Source organism: Helicoverpa zea, chromosome 25 (assembly GCF_022581195.2).
Source record: "Helicoverpa zea isolate HzStark_Cry1AcR chromosome 25, ilHelZeax1.1, whole genome shotgun sequence".
Classification (NCBI taxonomy): Eukaryota; Metazoa; Arthropoda; class Insecta; order Lepidoptera; family Noctuidae; genus Helicoverpa; species Helicoverpa zea.
Window position 1 is genome coordinate 3,418,273 of NC_061476.1, and position 20,296 is coordinate 3,438,568.

General features: G+C 34.9%; 1 protein-coding gene across 9 annotated transcripts in view; it reads left to right on the plus strand.

The window, feature by feature from the left end:
* Positions 1 to 20,296, plus strand: part of LOC124642598 (protein pangolin, isoforms A/H/I/S) — a 124,134-nt gene that overhangs the window by 95,546 nt on the left and 8,292 nt on the right. For 4 of the 9 annotated variants that reach the window (XM_047181064.1, XM_047181063.1, XM_047181070.1 and 1 more), the window contains exons 5-10: positions 3,118 to 3,156; positions 12,757 to 12,880; positions 13,310 to 13,406; positions 13,889 to 13,999; positions 14,459 to 14,578; positions 19,824 to 20,031. In XM_047181064.1, the coding sequence (XP_047037020.1) occupies positions 3,118 to 3,156; positions 12,757 to 12,880; positions 13,310 to 13,406; positions 13,889 to 13,999; positions 14,459 to 14,578; positions 19,824 to 20,031 (699 nt within the window). The remainder of the gene's footprint in view (positions 1 to 3,117; positions 3,157 to 12,756; positions 12,881 to 13,309; positions 13,407 to 13,888; positions 14,000 to 14,458; positions 14,579 to 19,823; positions 20,032 to 20,296) is intronic. The other 5 variants (XM_047181071.1, XM_047181065.1, XM_047181072.1 and 2 more) reach the window with 3 other exon arrangements.

Genomic DNA, 20,296 nt, shown 5'->3' on the forward strand with positions numbered 1-20,296 from the left:
TATTTATTATAGTATGAACAAACAATTATTCCTACATGTCTAGATGTGCTTTATTTAGGTAAGACGTTTACGTTACCATAAATTGACAGTTGACTTTCTTTTAAGACACTTTCCAATTGGTACAGGAACATGGCCATACAGTTATTGATAGTCCAACGAGAATAACTTATTCCCAGTAAGACTTAACGTTTGAACTTTCAGCTGAAAATGACGTTTAACTCAAAATAACTTATTTATTTAACTAACGAGTAACACTAGTAAGCGAATCGTGTTTACTTTATACAATGCGAACGTGACGCAATTTGTAACACCCTGTAGAGGGGGGCGACTTCAAAGGGCCCGCCGACAAAGCGTTAAATAAGATGAAAAAAATTTATATACATAGAAACGACAATGGACAGGGAAATCGGGGCCTTTAGGAATTTTACGCGTTTTTCTTTTAGTTTTCGGACAAAATTGCGTTGGTGCAGCGCCTGCGATTCTTTCACCGTTGATTTTAACACGTTTCGGGGGAAATCTGAAGCTTTGTTATCGAGCTCCGAGTATTGGTAGATATACGGAGTACGGAGTTATGAAAGGGTTTGTTCGAAAGATATGCTTTTACGTTCCGCGTAACGGAATGTCGTGTCATCGAACGGTTTTAATTAAATTGGAGAACAGAGCTTTGTGATTGAGGAGGCATGTCAAAGGTTTCTAGCCTTGTACTGAATATTGTTTTGTCTTTCTGATATCTATTTTGGCTAGCTCTTGTTACTAATAAAATTCCGGGATACAATTTTTGGCAATTTTTACTCAGTCTTTTTCTTTAGACCCTCGCGAGTATTTATAGGTTCTGGATACAAATGTCATGTGATACAGAAGCTTCGCATTTTCTTTAAAATACTTGCCATTTACTCTAGAACATGATAATCATCATGACAGCACAATTACAGTGACCCACACGTATTTAATAACATTGATATGCGCAAGAGTGGCACTCCAAATCCTAACGGATTACCCGTTATCACCGGTTATCATCCGTTATCGCTCGTTATCAGTTAATCCATCGTACCGACACTCATTACACCTGTAGCAATGTGGTGTAATATTACACCTTTTGAATCTGACATCTTGTTATTTGTCGAGTAAATAAACGAGGTTTTAATGAGGTTCTGAGAAGATTATAATTAAGAAATATGTAAGGATTTTAGGCTGAAAATATCATCAGTCACTTGTTATATGCAAACTGTATTTTGAGTTCCCCTATCATCGTAATTTGCCTAGACTTTTCCTATCCATGTTGAGGTCGGTTTTCAGTGTAACTCGATGCAGCAGTGCTATTATTTACAAAGAGCCACTACCTGTCTGACTTACTCTAATTTTTATTTTTTCGGCACTGAATTTTGAGTGTCGTCAGGACTTTTGAGAGAGGCCTAGTGATTCAGCAATCTTCACAGGAAAAAAAAGCAAAACAAACAAACATAATTTTGCTATCTATAAAATCAGTTAAAGATCAGTATACGCACATTTAATCACAAATGTAAAACTGCCTCCCACTTGGTATCCGTTGCATATTCCATATAGAATTCTATTCATAAACAACCAATAAATTAGCCCTGTTCACTAGTTCAAGTATATGTTATCTACTAATATTATCTATTCATCAAACAGCCATACGTTTTATTGTGGCACTATGCTAATTATTATACTTGTAAAATCATTATTTATTGTTGTACCTTTTTGCTGTTTTCAGTGTTTCAATTTGTAAAGCTGTTTGTTCATGTACAGAGCTGTACTTAATCTTGCGTAGTTGGAAAGCTTAAATGAGTAAATAATAAATCATGAAGTATAGTGATAGATTGGAATATGAGAATTAGCTCCTTAAAAATGTACACACATTATGTAAATACTTTCAAAAAAATTCGTCTAAGTCAACTTTTTACCCTGAAAATATCAAGGCTCTTAAGTATTTAAATTCAAGGAAACAGCTACAAAGTAAAATAAACTAATTTAGATAGCCATATAGTATTGGTATCCTAGTTTATTACAAATACTAACTACGCTATCTCTTTAAACTAGATAACTGAATATAGGCATTTCTGAGTAAAGCAAACTGTAAGTACCGTGCTGACTTAATACAATGATTGCAACAAATTACGTCATTTTGTTCCATAAGTCTCTATCAGAGGTCATCTCTGTTTACTTCCTTTATCTAAATACATACATCACCGTCTCATTTCTTTAGTTGTCTATTCAAGTAGTATTTGCCTTTAAACCAAAACTTCACCTTCACTTTTGCCTTCACAATAAAATTATCATCCTTATATTCTAAATCAACATCGTAACCCTAATGAAACATCTCATAAGAAAACCACCAAAAATAGAAATCAAATTAATTAACTAATGCGCAAAACGTCATATTGAGGAAACAACATAAATCTTTGCAATTATCAAATTCTCGGTGCCGTCCTCATCTGCATACACACACACATACGTAACGTCGTACGCACGCGCGTCGGCAAGATCAAAGAGAACGCGACCCCTTTGTAGGTGCCGCGGTCGCGTGCTGTCTTTTTCCCGGGGCCGGTAGGTGGCGTTAGGGTGCACGGGTGCGAGCGAGACAGCCGTCAGCTGATTACAACGCTTACTACGTGAATATTTCACCTCGTTATCCAGTCTTGTTTGTGTTAGAAGTAGTGATGGGACGCTACTTATCGATGTTCCGATGTACTGATTGATTGACTTAACTAATGAATGACTAATGCGATTTTAGAATTCGATTAGGATTTTAATACTTTATTTTTATGTTGTGAATCAGAGTTTTGAATGTTCTCACATAAATTATGACGATATTATAATAATGTTTACTTATATGGCTTTATAATAAGCTCTATTGATCGGAAATCATAGATGGACTTGGATTTTTATAGATAAACTTTTGTTTCACCTTGACTGTTTAGGTTTACAAGGTTTATACTTATTATGTGAATATGTAAATGAATTTCCATATTCGTATTCTATCCTATAAACCGTCTCAATTTTTATTACATAGCTCGCTACCAATATGTCTGTAATTTGTAGTTACGTAGTACGTTCAAAAGGCAACCTAAATAACACGTCCTTTTCTTTATTCAACAGTTTATCGACAGCGGCATCGACCGTGTCCCATCACTACAGGTACAGCCCAGCTCCCGAGTAGGCAAGACGGGGATCTGCCGATATCGATGCTAGTAATTAAAATAGACTTACTGCGTCTCAGTTATGTATGCTACGCCATACTATGGTGTATGGGAGATCGTTTATGGTGAAAATGACGTGAGAAACTCGTGATTCGTAGGAGCTATCGTGGTTTATGGGACGGTAGTAAATGGGTGATGATGAAGCTCCGTGTAGCGTGTTTAGTTGTTAGAATGATGTCGGGGAAATTGAAATTAGAGTTTTGAGTTAAGTGCCTCTTTAAGACCAAATGGTACAACCGATTAAAAAAGGCACTTAGGTAAAGGCATGGTAGAAGAGTAATGTAGGCAATGAAACGAGTAGATTCGAAAGAATGCCAATGTTTAGAGTAAATTCGTTAACGAAAGATCTTCTTTCTGCCTTTTAACTCATGGGGTTCGTCGCAATAGCCACCTTTTGTAATAGAATAGTTGTAATGAAACACTTTAAACTTAATATGGAATATGAAATTAGAAGGTACATAAACAAAGAAAAATAATTATTTATTTGAAGGTTTAAGTTCTAAAAAGAGCCTACTAATCATAAAACTACAATAACAAGAAAACATGTTGTCTTCAAACGACTACAACCAACAGCAATTTACTACAAAATGAATAGGAAAAAGAACATTTTTAAAATACCCGCGAATCGAAAGAAAACGGACTCGTTAAGACGGATAATTTCATACAATCGTATAGTATAAAGAGAATACCGGTATTAACCAGTATTAACCCTGAAATGACAGGGCGCGGTCCCGGCGACCCCACGTTATTATTTTACAGGGAAATGACGACGTCAACCGACGGCTCTGCGCATTACTTTTTCCTTTTGATGTTCGCTCATGTCTGAAGGCAATATAATTTTGTTTATTTCCATTTAAACTGGGCGGTTTTGGTTCGATTTGACGTTACGCTTGTATTTTTTTTTCTGTTTTACTTATGTTTACAGGGTTTTTTTTCGGGTTAAGGGTGTTTTTTGGATTACGAAACTCTCACACAATTTTTTACTTAACATTTCATAAAAAAATACAAGCTACTTAAACCAATCACTATATGAATATGATATCAACTACAAAGCGATACACATCCATTACTAATCACTTAAAAACCCGCACTGACATATACAATTGCGACAGTAAAATCGCTGATATTCAAATTGCACAGTTCACCTGTCAGTTCTGATCGGTCCGATCAGACCTGCGTATTGGTCTGTCGGTGACAAGCGTGCTTAGCGTAATGATACGATGCCCCACTCATTACTGACAGCCTTCAGTTTATGCATTAAGAATTATGAAGCGATCACGTCAGTTTGACGGTGCTACTATTATGTAGTTGAACCATTTTGAAATCATTTGATGACATCTTTTTTTTGTTGTGGCAATTTTTTTTTATATAAAAGACATCGTTTTTATACGGAATTCAAAAATGTCATAAGGGAAATTAGGGTCCACTTCATTATGTGTATATTTTCTAAAGTTTTACGCAACAGAAAGTTATTTAAACGGTAACCAGTACAAGTCATTGTTAGTACTTACAGTAAACGCTTTTCCAACGAAATGCATAAAATATTTTATTGCTATTCCAAGCCAATACCGTTACGAATTTTCTGCAAAATACTTAATACTTAAAAGCATTGGGACTTACACTCAGGTAAAAAATACATTAAATACACTTTCAACCCTCACGATACCGGTGTAAGGTCTGAAAGACCCCGCGGGTGAATTTTCGCTAAACAATGCATACATTTATATTTCCTTTGAAGTGGCGCCGCGGGGCCCGCGTCATCTGCAGGGTTAACCCAACCTGTTTATTACACGTGGAAAATTGAATCTGCGCTGCCATGACGTTTTTACAATTTTCTAGTCGGTTTTATGGACATAATTAATTTTCTAGTTAGTGGAAAAGTCTATATTGTGGTAAATAATAAATTTACTTGTGGTAGCATAGAAGACTGATAGTTATTTATTCGAGCTTTCTATGCATTTCACCTTTAAAAGAAATACATTATTTTTTTATAAAATTTGGATAAAACATATATGGCCTTACTACAAAAACTTTAAACACTGTTTTACACTTGTCTAAAAAAAATGTGGCTCCAAAATGAACCATATGTCAACGTCATAATTTGCCATTTTTTTAGACAAGTCCTAAACTGACGTTAAAAAGTTTTTGTGGTAAGACGGATATTGTCAAACTGAAATGAAAAGTCGATAGAACATTTATCGACGAAATCCATAGGTTACTTTTGCCCAACGTAGTTTCTACGGTACGCGGGGAAAACATGTGTGAACATACTCTAGTATGAAGTAAGTTGAAGTTGCTTAACTTTTCAAACTGAGGACAAGGTCGCTAGGGTCATATAATGCTCATCTCATGATAAGCGGCCAACGACCAACCTGTCTAGTTGTGTGCCGTCGTGATCTTTGACCCTAAAACATAAGTACGTGACATAGACCCCAATTATCTCATGGATATCTCATGCTGGCTATGCGCAAATCATGCGGTCTTGTTGTCTCAAATCTATGTAGGCAGATGATTTTTCTGAATTTAAGACTGGACTAGGAAAGCAAGGTGATTAAAGCTCAATCCTTCTCTATGTGTGAGAGAAGACTCGTCCCTAGCAGTGAGACTGTAGAAAAGATGATGATGTTGAGGGAAAGTAGAAATATAGTCACTGGCATTAACGAGTTTAGGAGCAATGTTTGTGAACTCCAATGAGAACGAATTTAAGACTTCATTTATAAAATAAAACCTCTTGGAAGGTATTAATTCTATGCTCAAATCGCGGCCAATTTTTTTTTCAACCAACGCATCACAGATGGGCCTCTAAAATAATCATACAAATTACTATATCATAAAATCTATAAAAGCAACACTTAAAAATTCAACCCTCCCCAGTGCTCGGTCCAATCGGCCCCGTACAAACGAGCCGACAACCCCGTATTAACCCTTTGACGTGTCGTGTGGTTTAATTGGCCCCTTCGCCGTGTTTATTAAACGGCGTCTCGGACAACACTATTTGTCATGTTAGGCTGTTCCCATGGCCTTATTCTGAAAAAAAAAAAACTAAGGTTTTTGTTTTTTTTTTTTTGCTTTGAAGTTAATATAACTGGCTTAATTTATTTTATCGATTTAATCAGCTATAAAAACTTTAATGGAAAATATATAAAGTTTTCATTGAAGAAACAAGAAAAGAGCAATACTTAAAGGGTTATTATTAATATTAAACAAGAAAGAAAAAAAATCTACATGCGTCTTTAACATTTAATAAATAAACCACATATGAGAACTAACAAAAGAACCTATAGTTTTCTCTACAATTAACCCTTAACTGCCCACTTAATAATCTATAACAATCTAATTCCTAACCCATGCCCGGGGCACTAATTACCCATAATTCCTGATACTGTCCAGTAATTTGACGACACTTTTCATAATCATAGATGTCCCGATTAAAGCGGTTAACCCCCTAAGTACTAACAACGCCATCATTATATCTAATAGGCGCTTCAAGCCATTTACTGTAGTGTACGACAATTGTTCCCTGAAAAGAGCTTTCCCCTTACTTTTAAAATCTCTAATCACCTTCTAAGCAACTTTTTAACTAATCACTTCTTAAGTAGTGATTAAATGTTAGTTAAGACATGCTTAAGCAAGGTTTATAAGGAAGAATTTTCTTAAACAGCCCTTAAGTATTACTTATATTTAATTTACGTTTATAAGTAAGGGGGTATATTTATAAATATATTTTTAATTTTTCGTGTGTTTGGAAATTCTTTGAATTGCCCCTTTGATTTGGTATTAAGATATTCCTGTCGGTTTTTGGGTCTAGTCTTAATTGACAACGGTTGAACATTTTGGTGTCCTAAAAAAAAAATGAAGAAGTAAATAAAAGAAGCCTTTAATTTCATTCAATCTGCAGTCATAAATACATTAACAAATGCACTCGCTAACCCAAATCATTCAAATATCCATCATCACCTCATCTTCGAATAAACCATTATCTTACATTCACGCCATCTCAAACAAGGTTTTCAACACACAGCCCGAAATTCGCGCCCACAACGGAAATACTCGGCATATTTCGTCATTAAGACAAAGACAAAACATACGCGATTTTATAAAAGTGTGACAGAGATATCATGAATTCTTCCTTCAAATTTTTGAATCGTTCCAGTTTGGTCACTTTCGATATGGTCGCGTGATTCGATACCTTGTAAATTTCATAAGTGATACCTTGTTATGGTGATTGAGTCGTTACAAGCAGGATCTGATAATTATTGAGGAAAACTGAAAAAATACGGGCTTAAAATGCGATACAGTTGTTATCACAACTGGTGTTCTTCTAAAAAGCCAACGTAGTATTTTTATCCATCAATTTAGCTTCAATTCAGCTACAGCATCCAATAAGACAACCATAACGGCACTAACAAAAAGTACGATTAGCAAAGGAGACGATCATTGAAGCCGATTTAATTTTAAATCCCTGACCTTCTTACAATTTAGAACTCTATATCCTACAATTTAAAGTGCATATTTGTATGAAAAATTCCTGTTATTCCTGGCTTGTGGTGCACGCACATCAAAATGCTTTACATAGTGAAAGCTTGCAAGGAGAGATAAACAAAATCCGGTGGTACTGTGACCCGTCAACGGCATTATTGCCGTTCCGAAACGTGCCGGATCGTGCCGTGCCGTATACGTTGTTTTGCAGAGATTCGAGAATTAGACGTCTTTGGGATTCTGGGATATCATTGATTAGACTATACTAGAAGTCGTGGTTTAGAAAGTTACTAAAATATTATTATTAGATTTGTGTCAAACTAAGGTTGGATCGAATGCGTTTGTGCCTTTATTTCTAACCATCTTACCAAAAAGGAAGAGATTCTGAATGCGTCAGGATCTTCGTAATAGTTCTTTTCACATTTTCCTTGGTCAGGTAAATTGTGTTGAAAACTTGGTACCTTATTTCTACCCATTTTTTTATAAGTTTCTCTCAGTAATTTAGGTACGTATTAGCAATTCCAGTTTTCCTTGCAGTTATATTAAAACCAATATGACTCAGTAGACATTCAGTGACTCAGTAGTTAAGTGTCCGCTAGCAGATTGAGATGGATGCGCAAGCGCAAGCTTTTTGCTCTAAATTAAATTATTCGCAGAATCGGTGACAAAATGCCCACTTAGTATTTCTCTAAGCCGTTGTAATTTTTGATTTTGAATATCTCTTGAGCTTAGTTATTTGAAAGGGACTATTATTAGGTATGTATCTAATTCAGTATTGTGAAGGCTGGGATTGTGTCCTGAAAACCCACACAGGATTTCCTTTGCTTTCAGTATATTTAAATATAGAATACAAAAGAAAAATGTAGGAAGGTTAGCTGGCATTTTTACGAAATAATAAGGTGAAAATAGGATTGATAACATGTATGTAGAGAGTTCTATTGAACATAAAAATAAAATGTGACGCAAACATTATGTGAAAAATAAGCTTTCAAACTGGGAATAATCGTCATTGTGAAGAACATATTGGTACACAATAAGTGTAAGGTGTATTTTTATATACTGTCTATACATAATCCCTTATGTATTTTTTTCTTTGCTTGACTGTAAAGCCAATATAAATAACTATCTTCGTTCCTCGTATTCAGCTTTAAACAAAACAGTAACTTCCCTATAGCACGTCAATACATACCCGTAGTTACCCCTTGTAAATATTCCCTGGGAAAACAGCGGCTATTTCAATTTCCTACTGAAAGCCTGCTTCCTACGTCAAAAACATAATTGGCGTGCCCTTCACTGCCGATGAGCATTGAGCTAAGAGCACTGGATGTGGTATTAAGGTCATATGAGCGTAGTTGGGGGGACAAAGTGTATGTTTTTTTTTTGGTTTTTATATTTTGCTTTCAAATTATTGTAATTTTCTAAGAGTGTAGTCTACCTGCATCAGGTATGTTGACTGTAATTATTGATCTGCAGTTTCCTCCAAGATTTATAAGCTAATCAAACGTACATTTGTTTAGTAGCAATGATTAGCAGTTTATACGACGTAATACCGGTAATAACACCTCCCCATTAAACGAGAACATTAATCCATGATGGTTATATCTGAAATAATCTAACAAACTACCTATAAAACGATGCCATTTATTATTTCTATACTTCGAAAGCAAGTTAATTAACATCGTGTGTTTAGCAAGTTATAAAATTAATGCTCCTATTAGTTAGCTCTATATTTAGCCCGACAAATTGCATCGTATTTTATATGTGCGTATATTTTTTTAATACACACCTTAGTTTTAGTATAAGAAATGTCGATTAAATATAAAGGTTATCAGTTTGAATTTGCATGTGTGATGCACGGCTAGGCTTCATCCATATTCAGATTAGAAGTTTAATAGAAATATTTTTTTATACTCGTAAAAGGAAATACCCTATTTTAATACAAAGAACAATTAATAAAAAAAAATATGGGGAATTTCCAAGCCACATCCAGTACCAATATTTATATCCGTTCTATATATAGGTAAGCAGAGTCTGACGGAAAAGGTCAATAACCCCCAGCCTCCCGCTCTACCCTCCGATATTCAGATTTGAATATTGTGCCACCCTCCCAAATTTTACCATTAGATTTTCTTGAAACTCCCTCCGAAAGAAATGTACCTATAGAAAAAAAGTTTTTCCGATTATATTCTAAAAGAATGGCTCAGATTTTGTAAGAAGCTTTGTTCTATTATACTTTAATCATTTGTTTTTTTTTTTCAACTTCATTTGTATTTTTTTTTAATTGCTTCAATATATTTTTGCTTATTTTACGATATTCTCAAGAACGTTACCAGGAACCATTAATTTTGTTTAGACGTTAATACTAATTTCACGACCGTGGGAAACTTGAAAGTTTTTAGAACCAGTATGTGGCAGTTTGACCTGAATTTCAAACGATTTTTATGTACTTAAAATGCCTCTATGTCCTAATATTTTTTCTATTAATATTCCTAATCCATTCTCAGAAATAAAAATGCCATTGATACATTTTCCATCACACAATACTATCATAACCCTATTTCCTATAGATAATCTCTTCGAATGAAATTGTATGGAAAAGTAGATAGGTATGTAAATATGTATGTGTATGTGTGTGTGTGTAGCACAGCCTCCCTCGTTATATGGATCCGCCGGGATCGCATCCGGCTCGAAGGACCAATGCCGGAAATGGATAAGGAATGACGTCAAATCCGTTAAGGTAGAAATTTTCAGCTCGCTAAATATTTGCTGAACTGCATTATCTACCTTACAGTTTTTAAAAGTGGGTAGTTCTATATTCTATTTTTACTGAACACTCGCCTTTGTTCTCATTTTAATCTCCATGAGGAGCTAAACAATAAACCTGCTGCTTTTGTTTCAAATAAAAACATTCTTTAGTGTAACAAAAAAGTTATTTGAAAAAAAGTTAAATAGCTGAGATCTAAAACTAGACCAAAACTTCCAAGGTCGGTGGTCGGTGGCACGCACACAGCGGCAGTGCCTCCCCTCACACACACAGGCGCAGGACACGTGTACGATCACCCCTACACATGGTTGCCATAGCAACACAGCATCCTACTTCCACGCCCACTACCCCGGGGGCGAACTCTCAAGATATTACGCCCTACTTCGTTCGCATTGGTGAACTAAAGGGGTGTAGGAACACCGCGGCTGTGTGCGCCAGTTAGGTTACCGCTCTGACCTGACGGAATTCGCCAATTCCATTTTAAACCCGGTGACATCTACTTCTTGCGAACAGCTTTTCGATAGAAGTACCGAATTAAAAGTTAACTAGCAAAAATCGCGTGTATACAACTCGGTAACTGAATGCAAACCGAGCACTCAACTTTATTCGCAACATTCACCGTCCGCTCGTTAACAAACCTATTCAAATTTGAAGTATTAGTCGATTGAGGCAACATTTCTCGCGTCCTATCGCCACGAGTTCCAATTAGCGACTGCGGCTTGTCGCTCAAGTGGCGGTGACGTCACGCCGAGCTTTCATGCGGCTTCAGTAACTACCCACTCAGCGATTTCTTCAATAGCCGGCCACTCCACCTGGCCTTCATTAGGGACCTTCTCAATGTACACGCAAACCTGAAAAGATGCCTACTAATTTAAAAATGCAAGTTTTAACGAGAAAAGTTGTTTAGCTAATAAAGCAGCTTGCCTTACGCCTCGCGTTAAGTATTTAATAGCGCTATCTAATTGCGTGATATAATTTTGAATTATTACCGTCTGTCAACGGAACAAAGCGCGCTCAACTCTTTTGTTTCTACCAGTCGCGCCATAGACAAATCTTATTATGGAAATATTTTCAAATTAAGAACGCGCTGCTCCCGCATTATGCGTCTCGACTGTCATCATTGTCTATGGCTTCTTTTTGTTCGTTGCTCGCATGTCGAGGTTTTTCGACCACCGTTTCGGTTATTTTTTCCTTTTTAAACTGTCCCGAGCGTGAATGGAGGTCTTTGTTTGTTCGTGTTTTATTATTAATTAGTGGGGCTTCTTTGTTCGTGGTAATTATTGTCTTAATAAGCAGTTCCTGCTCTTCGACTATAGACGAGCGGAGGGATTGTCAGCCCTTTTACTTTTAAATTGCTTCGAATTATGAGTTTAGAGCACGTTTTCGGTCAGCGCTACTTCACCAGCTTTTGTCAAAACTGTTTTAATGAGACAATAGCTTTTCATAATTGTAAAAAGTTCATGTTGCCAATGGTTTAAATTAAGAAGACGTCGTCGGTTATATCGTAGTATTTTAGAGGAAAAATATTTATATAGTTCTTCACCAGTACCATCTTAAAAATATGAAGAAATCTTCAAGCTCGTTATGATCTCCCATAACAGAACGTCTTACAAATACTTGTACCTACAACAATACCTTACAAAATTAAATAACGCGAACGTGTACTGTCGTTTATATCGTATAATAAAGTGGTGAAAAGAATTCCCAGTTTAATTAGAGGTGAGATACTCTGGGTCGGAAGTGCGACGCGCCTCAATGGCCCTCGTTGGGCGCCATTTTGCATAATTGGGCGACGGCGAGGGTAGAACGAAATTTATACGTTCCAGGCGCCAATTTACTTGCTAATGACGCGTCGTCTTCCCATAGAGTAGTTGTCGGGTTTTTGTTGCCTTGGAACTCTGTTTTTTTAGGGTTGTGTGGAAGGCTGTTTGTTTATTTGTCCCTCTTTTTTTTTGTTAAAAAAGTAACTGGAATTTTCGGTGTCTGTGGACATGACGCCGGTACCGTTCGTTTTTGTATCTACCGGTCTTGACAGTGAAGTTATAATGATATGATTTTTTTGTGTCTGGATCTGAAACTACTTTTTCGTACGTTTATGGGAGTGATTTGTTTTCGGAATCATTTTATTTTGCAGAAGAAATTATGTAAGAAACTTTGTTTCTGAAACGTCGCCTGTGGTCATACTATTTTAAGTTTTTAGTACGTATTAATTTTACAAATATTATGTGATGTCTCCCTAAACAATGCCTTGTGTTCCTAGATTTTGTTATTAACACAATTGTGCTTTTGTTGCAGACGGGTAAGATGGGCCTGCCTGCGGGAGGAAGTCTCTCCCTCTTCTGTCCTGGTGGAGAACTGGGACAGCCACCACCAGCCCATATGGGCATACCCCCGCCATACCAGCTCGACTCTAAGTTAGGTGAGTAAGGTTCAAAATTGATTCGGAATTTTGTAATCTGTCATTATCATAGGTATAGATTATAAGCTCTCGTTTTGAAGTCAAATAAGAAGGTTATTAATAGCCAGAGACTGACAATCTGGACTTATTTTGAAGTCTTACTTTAAAACAAGGATATGACGAAGGATATGACATAAAAGCAGAAGCAAGGTTGCTAGGTTATGCAATAATTTAATAAAAAGTTCAAAACCTGATCAGTTACTTATCCAATTACTACTTCATCTTTACCATTCATCATAATCTACTCAAAGCATACAACAAAATATCCGCAACGATATAATAATAATAAATAAATTTTATTTTCTCTCCACAAAAGTAACACAGATAGTATAAGATATACCACAGAGCGCATAACGTCTAGACGCGTCATTAACTAGCTGCATGTTTCAGCGGCCGGTCTGGCGCGGACTCCCATGTACCCCTTCCCAGGGGGTACATACCCCTACCCCATGCTCAGTCCAGAGATGTCACAAGTTGCAGCGTCATGGTAAGTTTGTTGCTCTCTCTATGCTTTCATTTGTTTGTTTTTTGAATGGCGAATTGGCGGGTGTTCTTTTTTTCAATGTTTTTAGTTCGAAAGTTATAACAGGATGATTTTTAATTACATAGTAAAGAATATTGATAGATTTTTGTCTAGAAATGTACATTAAAATGAATTAAAGGCGATAGCCCTGATTCTTGCAACTCCGCCATTGCCTTTCGCAAAAAAACGGTTTAGTCTTCCACAATGTATGAATGATTGAAATAAAGCTTCTTTTGTTTAGTTTAATTAATCATTCAATATCCAAATAATTGTGTAAATGGAAGAATACTGAAACGTCCCAAAAACTTTGTGCTGCGCAAAATGTTATCTCTGTCACACTTACGTAAATTGCCGCTACAGATAGACTTACAGTTAACTAATGTTTCAGTATTTGGTGTTATTGATTCTTAATTCTTCTTCTATTAAATAAAGCCTTATATTTTCAGGCATACTCCAAGCATGTACCCAATATCTTCAGCGGCGAGTGGCTTCAGGAGTCCTTACCCCACGTCGTTGCCTATTTCTAGTTCTAGTCTATCGAGGTATGGTATCCCTAGGTACATACATACTTATTATATCACTCAGGCAAATTATTTAGCAGTGGCAACACTGGTTATTTGACTGACGTCTATTGTTCTCGGTGGAACTTACCTATTTACGAAAATTTGCGATTTCATTAAAATTTCATTAGAATTATGTTGGATAATGCTAAATAGTCTGCCTGTACTTTTATATAATTGCAATAGTTACTACTTCTTAAGTTCATTGTTTAGTCTCGAAATATAGCTTTCAGTCCTTATGCAATGACTTTGATACTGAATTTGATTAATCATTCAACCATTTAATCTAACAAAACAACTGTTGATAAATCTTACCCCAACTTCACTGGCTTTTCTTAAATTACAAAACTTAAAATTTGATCGAAAATTACTAACCATAAGAAATAAAAATTTCAAAGAAGTAGTAACTAAACTTCACCAAAGACTCAATTTACTGACATGCTCATTCTTCTTCAGTGAATTGTACCGGTTTTCTCCAACACTGGGCGGAGGCCTAGGGCTGGGCTTAGGGCCTGCGCTCGTGCCTCCTCCCCCCTCTAAGTCAGACCTCGACTCACATCATTCAAGATATGCAAGGTAAGATTATTCTGAACTTTCCAAGAATTGGTCCTTGTAGCCGTTTCCATTTGAGAACTTGGTTCTTCTGTTGTGTCTTCGGCAATTTGGATTAAAAAATAATTTTAGTTCATAAAACAAACAAACCAATAACTTTAAAATCACTGAACCAAGTTTAATGAAACATATCTATGAATAACTGCTGGTACACTAGGTTTCATCTACTTACACAAACAGACAGACGGCAAACAGACAAAAACTTCTTGCGTCTTTAGCTAGAAATAAATCAAGAACGAAAATCAAACCAAGAAAATATTCATTGACAAAATTGCACCAAAATACCAAATAATCCTAAATCCGTGTGAAAACCCTCAGGTTATCGTCGCATTCAAGTTAATATTTATGTCGTTTGTACAACAACAGTGTTGTAGGCACAAAAGTCATGTATGTTTCATGGCGCATCTTACAAAATGCTTTGTACAATTTCTCACCGATTTGTCTTATAGTTTATGAGCTGAGGTACCGCATACATATTAGTTGATTAGACCTTAAAATTCGGACTTTATATCGGAGAATAACATTTTTGAAATGTTTTGTAAACAATGTGTATGGCATACTTTATTATTAACTACTGTTTATTTTATGACGTACAAAAATATAGTAAATATTTGGAGCTATTTTAATTACTATTAGTAGGTAATTATAAAAAACAACAACATGAAAATACAAAACTTTAGTTATTAGTTACACAATCATTTACATTTTCAAAACTAAATAAACAATTTCACTGGCACGCACAACCATTTATCCGTTACACAATTAATTAATAATAACAGTGTAACTTAAACGTTTTAATCTACATGCGAGTATGTCAAATCACACCCTTTCTGCTAATCTACAATTTGTATCATAGCTTGATGGTATCGGGTCTGCTATTATACGGCTAAACTGCCCACCCCCTTGTTCGAAAGATTGAAGATAGTACGCGTAGGGGTAGCTAACACATGTCCATGTATATTGTGTTTTGAAAAATGTTATATAATATCAGTGTTTTTGGGTAATGATAGGGTCCTTAAATGGGACCTCAGATTTAGGGATTGAATGGTTTTGGCATTGTTTATAATGGATATCTAACGGCCGAATACTGGAACGCCACTCAATTTTAAGAACTGCTCAAACATCATTCTATATCATATCTGTCCCATTTGCAGTAATTTCTGCGACAGATATACTTTAAAATAGAATTTAAAGTTAAGTAGCGTTCAAGTACATATTTGGAGTTATATTCAATAAATATGCTTAGAAAGATGTAGGATAAACTAACTTCTGACGTCCAGTTTATCGTAATCTCTTTAAAAGGTCAGCTACATGAATGATCATTTCTGAAAAGTAACTTATTACATTACAAATTACATTTGCAATATACAATTTTGGGTTACCCACTTTTTCTGGTCCTTTTGTACAGTAACCAAAACAGCTTGGTAATTAATTATGCTACCGTAAAAAATACGAGTTTTAAATAAACTGTCAACAGTATTGACTGATCAGGTAACAAGAAAGCTGATGCTTGGCGACAAGTCACTACTTCAATGTAAAGTTTACATCAGTCAAAATGAATAATCAAATGAGCGAGGTCCCACTGTAGGCGATAAACTGAACTTATTAAACTGATGTAGTAGGAAATAATATTTTTATGTAGGTTTAGGTTCCATTTTTTCAATAATTACGTTAAAGAACTAGGGTCTGTTAGATGGTTGATTATAATGAATAAGACCAATGGACCGTTTCCAATCCTTTCGTAACAAAATGCATAAAAAATATGTAAATTTATATAGCGGGAAAGACTGGAAATAACCTCTTTACACTATATCATTAAAAATTATTTAAAGACTTGAGTAATTAAAATACTATTTGCCATAATCTTTCCATCCAAACAATCTGATAACTACAAGTACTATAACATCTTGTGTTCAAATCGCTACCCGCTCCCACTGCGACCTCACAACTACACACATAAAAGGTCCAGGTACAATCATGTAAATAAGTCGCTGGCGGAGAAATTTAATTAAGATGATATACGAGCAGCCCGGGTAACGGGCCGCGTCACCCGGTACAGTCGCCCGAACAAATGCTTACAGATATTTGTTAAAGATATACTTTGTATATCACGATAAGTCATGTAAGAAATTGGTCCTTGTATTCACTTAAAACTACTACTAAAAATGCATTGTATTTTTTACTTAATTTATGAATTTATCAATTTATGAATATATAAACTAGGCTTCCAGTTAGTATTTAAAAACATTTTTTATAGTCGTTTAAGTCTACGACAGCTGTGAAAGAGCGAACACTATTTTCTATATAAACCATTTACATGCATATTAATAACCATTTAAAATAAACATGCATTGGCATTTAATTACGAATTCATAAAAAAATATATAGATTCGTTAAGTTCTTAATCTACATTTTTATCGTATGTATAATTCTTTAAGTAATTAACACGTGGTTTTAAGCAGTTAATAGTTATTTTATTACTGCGTCGCATTCGTTAACTACTTGGTATTCGTTCTAAAACACAATCTTTTTAATTATCACATTTTTATGTATATCCGTTTATCATGTAATGAATGTGTTTTTTAATAAATGGTTTTATCTATGGGCTTGATCAATAAAAAATAATGATTATGAAAAATACGTACCAAAATGAGTGTCATTGTAATACAAATTCTCTGTTAAAATAAAAATATGAAACATGCCATGATTGTTGAAAAAATCATAAACATGTTCTGTTAACTTTTATAAGTTTATAAATCTATTCTTTTTTAAATATGTATATAAAAAAAAACTTAATTCAATTTGTGCTTTATATAAACAAACACCTAAACAACCATACATATTATTACTGCCTATTAACTAAACAAATATGAAGTTACAAATACAAATACTAATATTGATACAAACTTGTTTCGCCGACAGTACGTAACACATAATTACTGAGCGCCGAATACCTGGTTTGGCTGCGCACACGCATTGTAGCCGAGTTTTCTTTATCTTTTTATATCTTTTCCCATTTTACACCGCCCATAGGAAGTCATATATTTCCAACTAAACTAGCTATATTCAGAACTAATTTGGTGTATAAAACTTTTATATTGGACATACAAACCAACAGTTATATGTCACTGACAATGTATTTTATTAACTCTATTTATATCATTTTAGAATGGTGAAGTCAGGAAGTCGTTTTTTAACCGTTTGGCTTTTCTTTTTTTGATTGAATATAGTAGGGAGTTAGGCTGGTACAGTGAATATTTGTTTTGTAGGCATCTAATTTGATTAAGGAATAATTGTGGATAAAAATATATTTTATAATAAGTATTATTTCATCACTGCTGTGTATATTTTAGCAAATAACCATTTGTTTGTTTGTGCCCAATTGAGAAAAAAAAACATTTTTAAATAGACACTATTCATCGAATGATTCTTAAATTATTATTTAAGAATCATTCGATGAATCAAAAAATCAATTCGATGAAGCAATTTGATGAATTTAACAAGCAAATAAATAAACAGGATTTTGCTCAGCAACGTTTAAATTGGCAATTAATTAGGCAAAATCTTTCCTTAAAAAGCTAAAATTGTGAACTATCTCTTCAATCTATATGTACGGTCTGCACTAAAAACTTTAACATTTAAATACAGTCGTTTTGTGACTATACCGTTATTTTTCATATCAGTGGACTCATCTCTATCTCTTAAATTGTTGCTATTTTTGGAAAATCACGATTAAGGTCATATTTACTGTTTTAGTAGCAGGATGACATAATTGTTTGCTTTTTCTTCATATGAATAAATTGAGATCCTTGTGGCTCTGTATTTCATTTAAAGAATACATAGTTCTAAAATGGGATGATAATGGTTTAGTAGTAAGTGTAAGAAGATGTTCAATGGTTTGGCTGTCATTTTTTATCTTAAAATTCTGTTAGAATTCGACTGCTCCACCCCATCTCCACCAGTTTTCAATTTCACCAAATGTTTACCTATCTTTCGCCTCCTTACATCTTCAACGTATACACCAACAAGTTAAACTAGCCATCTAGTCTGAGCAGACATTAAAAAAAATCAGTATGCTTCCTCTATTCACGTAGCCGGGCCCCGCCGGGCCCTAATTCGACTGCTCATATCTCTTGTTTTAAGTTTAACCCCACTTTTTATATTTACTACTTACAACATTGATGCACTAAAGACAGTTCAACTAGCCATCTAGTCTGAGCAAACATTAAAAAAAAATCAGTATGCTTCCTCCATTCACGAGCCGGGCCCCGTCGGGCGCTCGGCTGCGCGCGCGCCGGAAACGAAGCGTCTATTTCCAACCGGACGCACGCTGTTTATTGTCGTCTGTCTGTATGTGTCGTTAACACCTAAACTAGTTATTAACATATTGATCCCACTGCTGTTGGTCAATGTATGGCTTTCGGTGAAGTATGGTTGGGGAAATAATTTTAATGTGGAGTTTTTTTTTTGGTATGTTATTTATTTTATTAGTTGATTTTTGAAGATTCTCTAATAAAAAAATAGTCTTATGTATGGGAACTATTAAGATCGCAAACACTATTAATAATAGTGTGATTTTTTCATTTAACTGAATTACGATCTATTAAGAAGACTACTAATCAAAGCTTAAAAATTATCTTAATACAAACCCAATTCTAAAGGGACAATTTGAAGTACCAGCAAAAATAAACTGAAATATGTACTTTATTCAACACAAATGCGCAAGCACTGATGAAAAGAATGTTCTTATCTCAAACATTTGTAGATATATTACATAAAATTTGATATATAAATAGACTAAGCTTAAGATAAAACTATAGAGTGACATAATCTCAAAGAATTACATAAAAGATATCAACAGTAACATTCCGTCAATGACTGACTAAACAGAAACTTATCAAAACGGATGTTATAATGATACCGATCTACTATTTCTATGTATTTTGAACTGAGTTAAATATCATTTAGAATCATGATGGATGATTATGAAAGTTAGCACTTTCTTCTTATGCTTCTTGACGGCGTTTTTTATGTTTGCTAACACAGGCAACTCTAGGGTCAGAGTTCACTGAAATAAGCTAATTTGAATGGCGACTTATTTTTATGTGTTGGCCAGTAGGCATGTTATGTATTATATAGCATTTCTCGGATTGCTACTAAAAATTTCAGGAGGTTTACAATCTCTGACATATACCGCTGTACCTTCCAGGTCACTAGAGAAAGGCAGCAGCAGTTCTTCAAGCGACAAGCCTTCAGACAGTTCAGCGAATTCGAACAACAAGGAACAAAACAAGAAACCTCATATAAAGAAACCCCTTAACGCCTTCATGCTCTATATGAAGGAAATGAGGGCGAAGGTAGTCGCCGAATGTACCCTCAAGGAGTCAGCAGCCATCAATCAAATACTTGGCCGACGGGTGAGTAACCATTTCCAAATAAACAGTAAAAACTCTTCACACAGAACTATTAGAATAAATTCGTTATTTTAACATTCCAAATTCAAAATTACACATCTAATTCGAAATTCAAATATCAAACTGCCAAAATTTGAAATGCGAAAATTTATATAATTTGTTTTTTTTTTTTTCTCTTATGATTTTTTTATTGTGTGAGACAGGTTGTTGTTGACGCTACTTCAATCCCGTTGTAGTATTCTGTTGAATGAGGCTTAATATCCGTTTT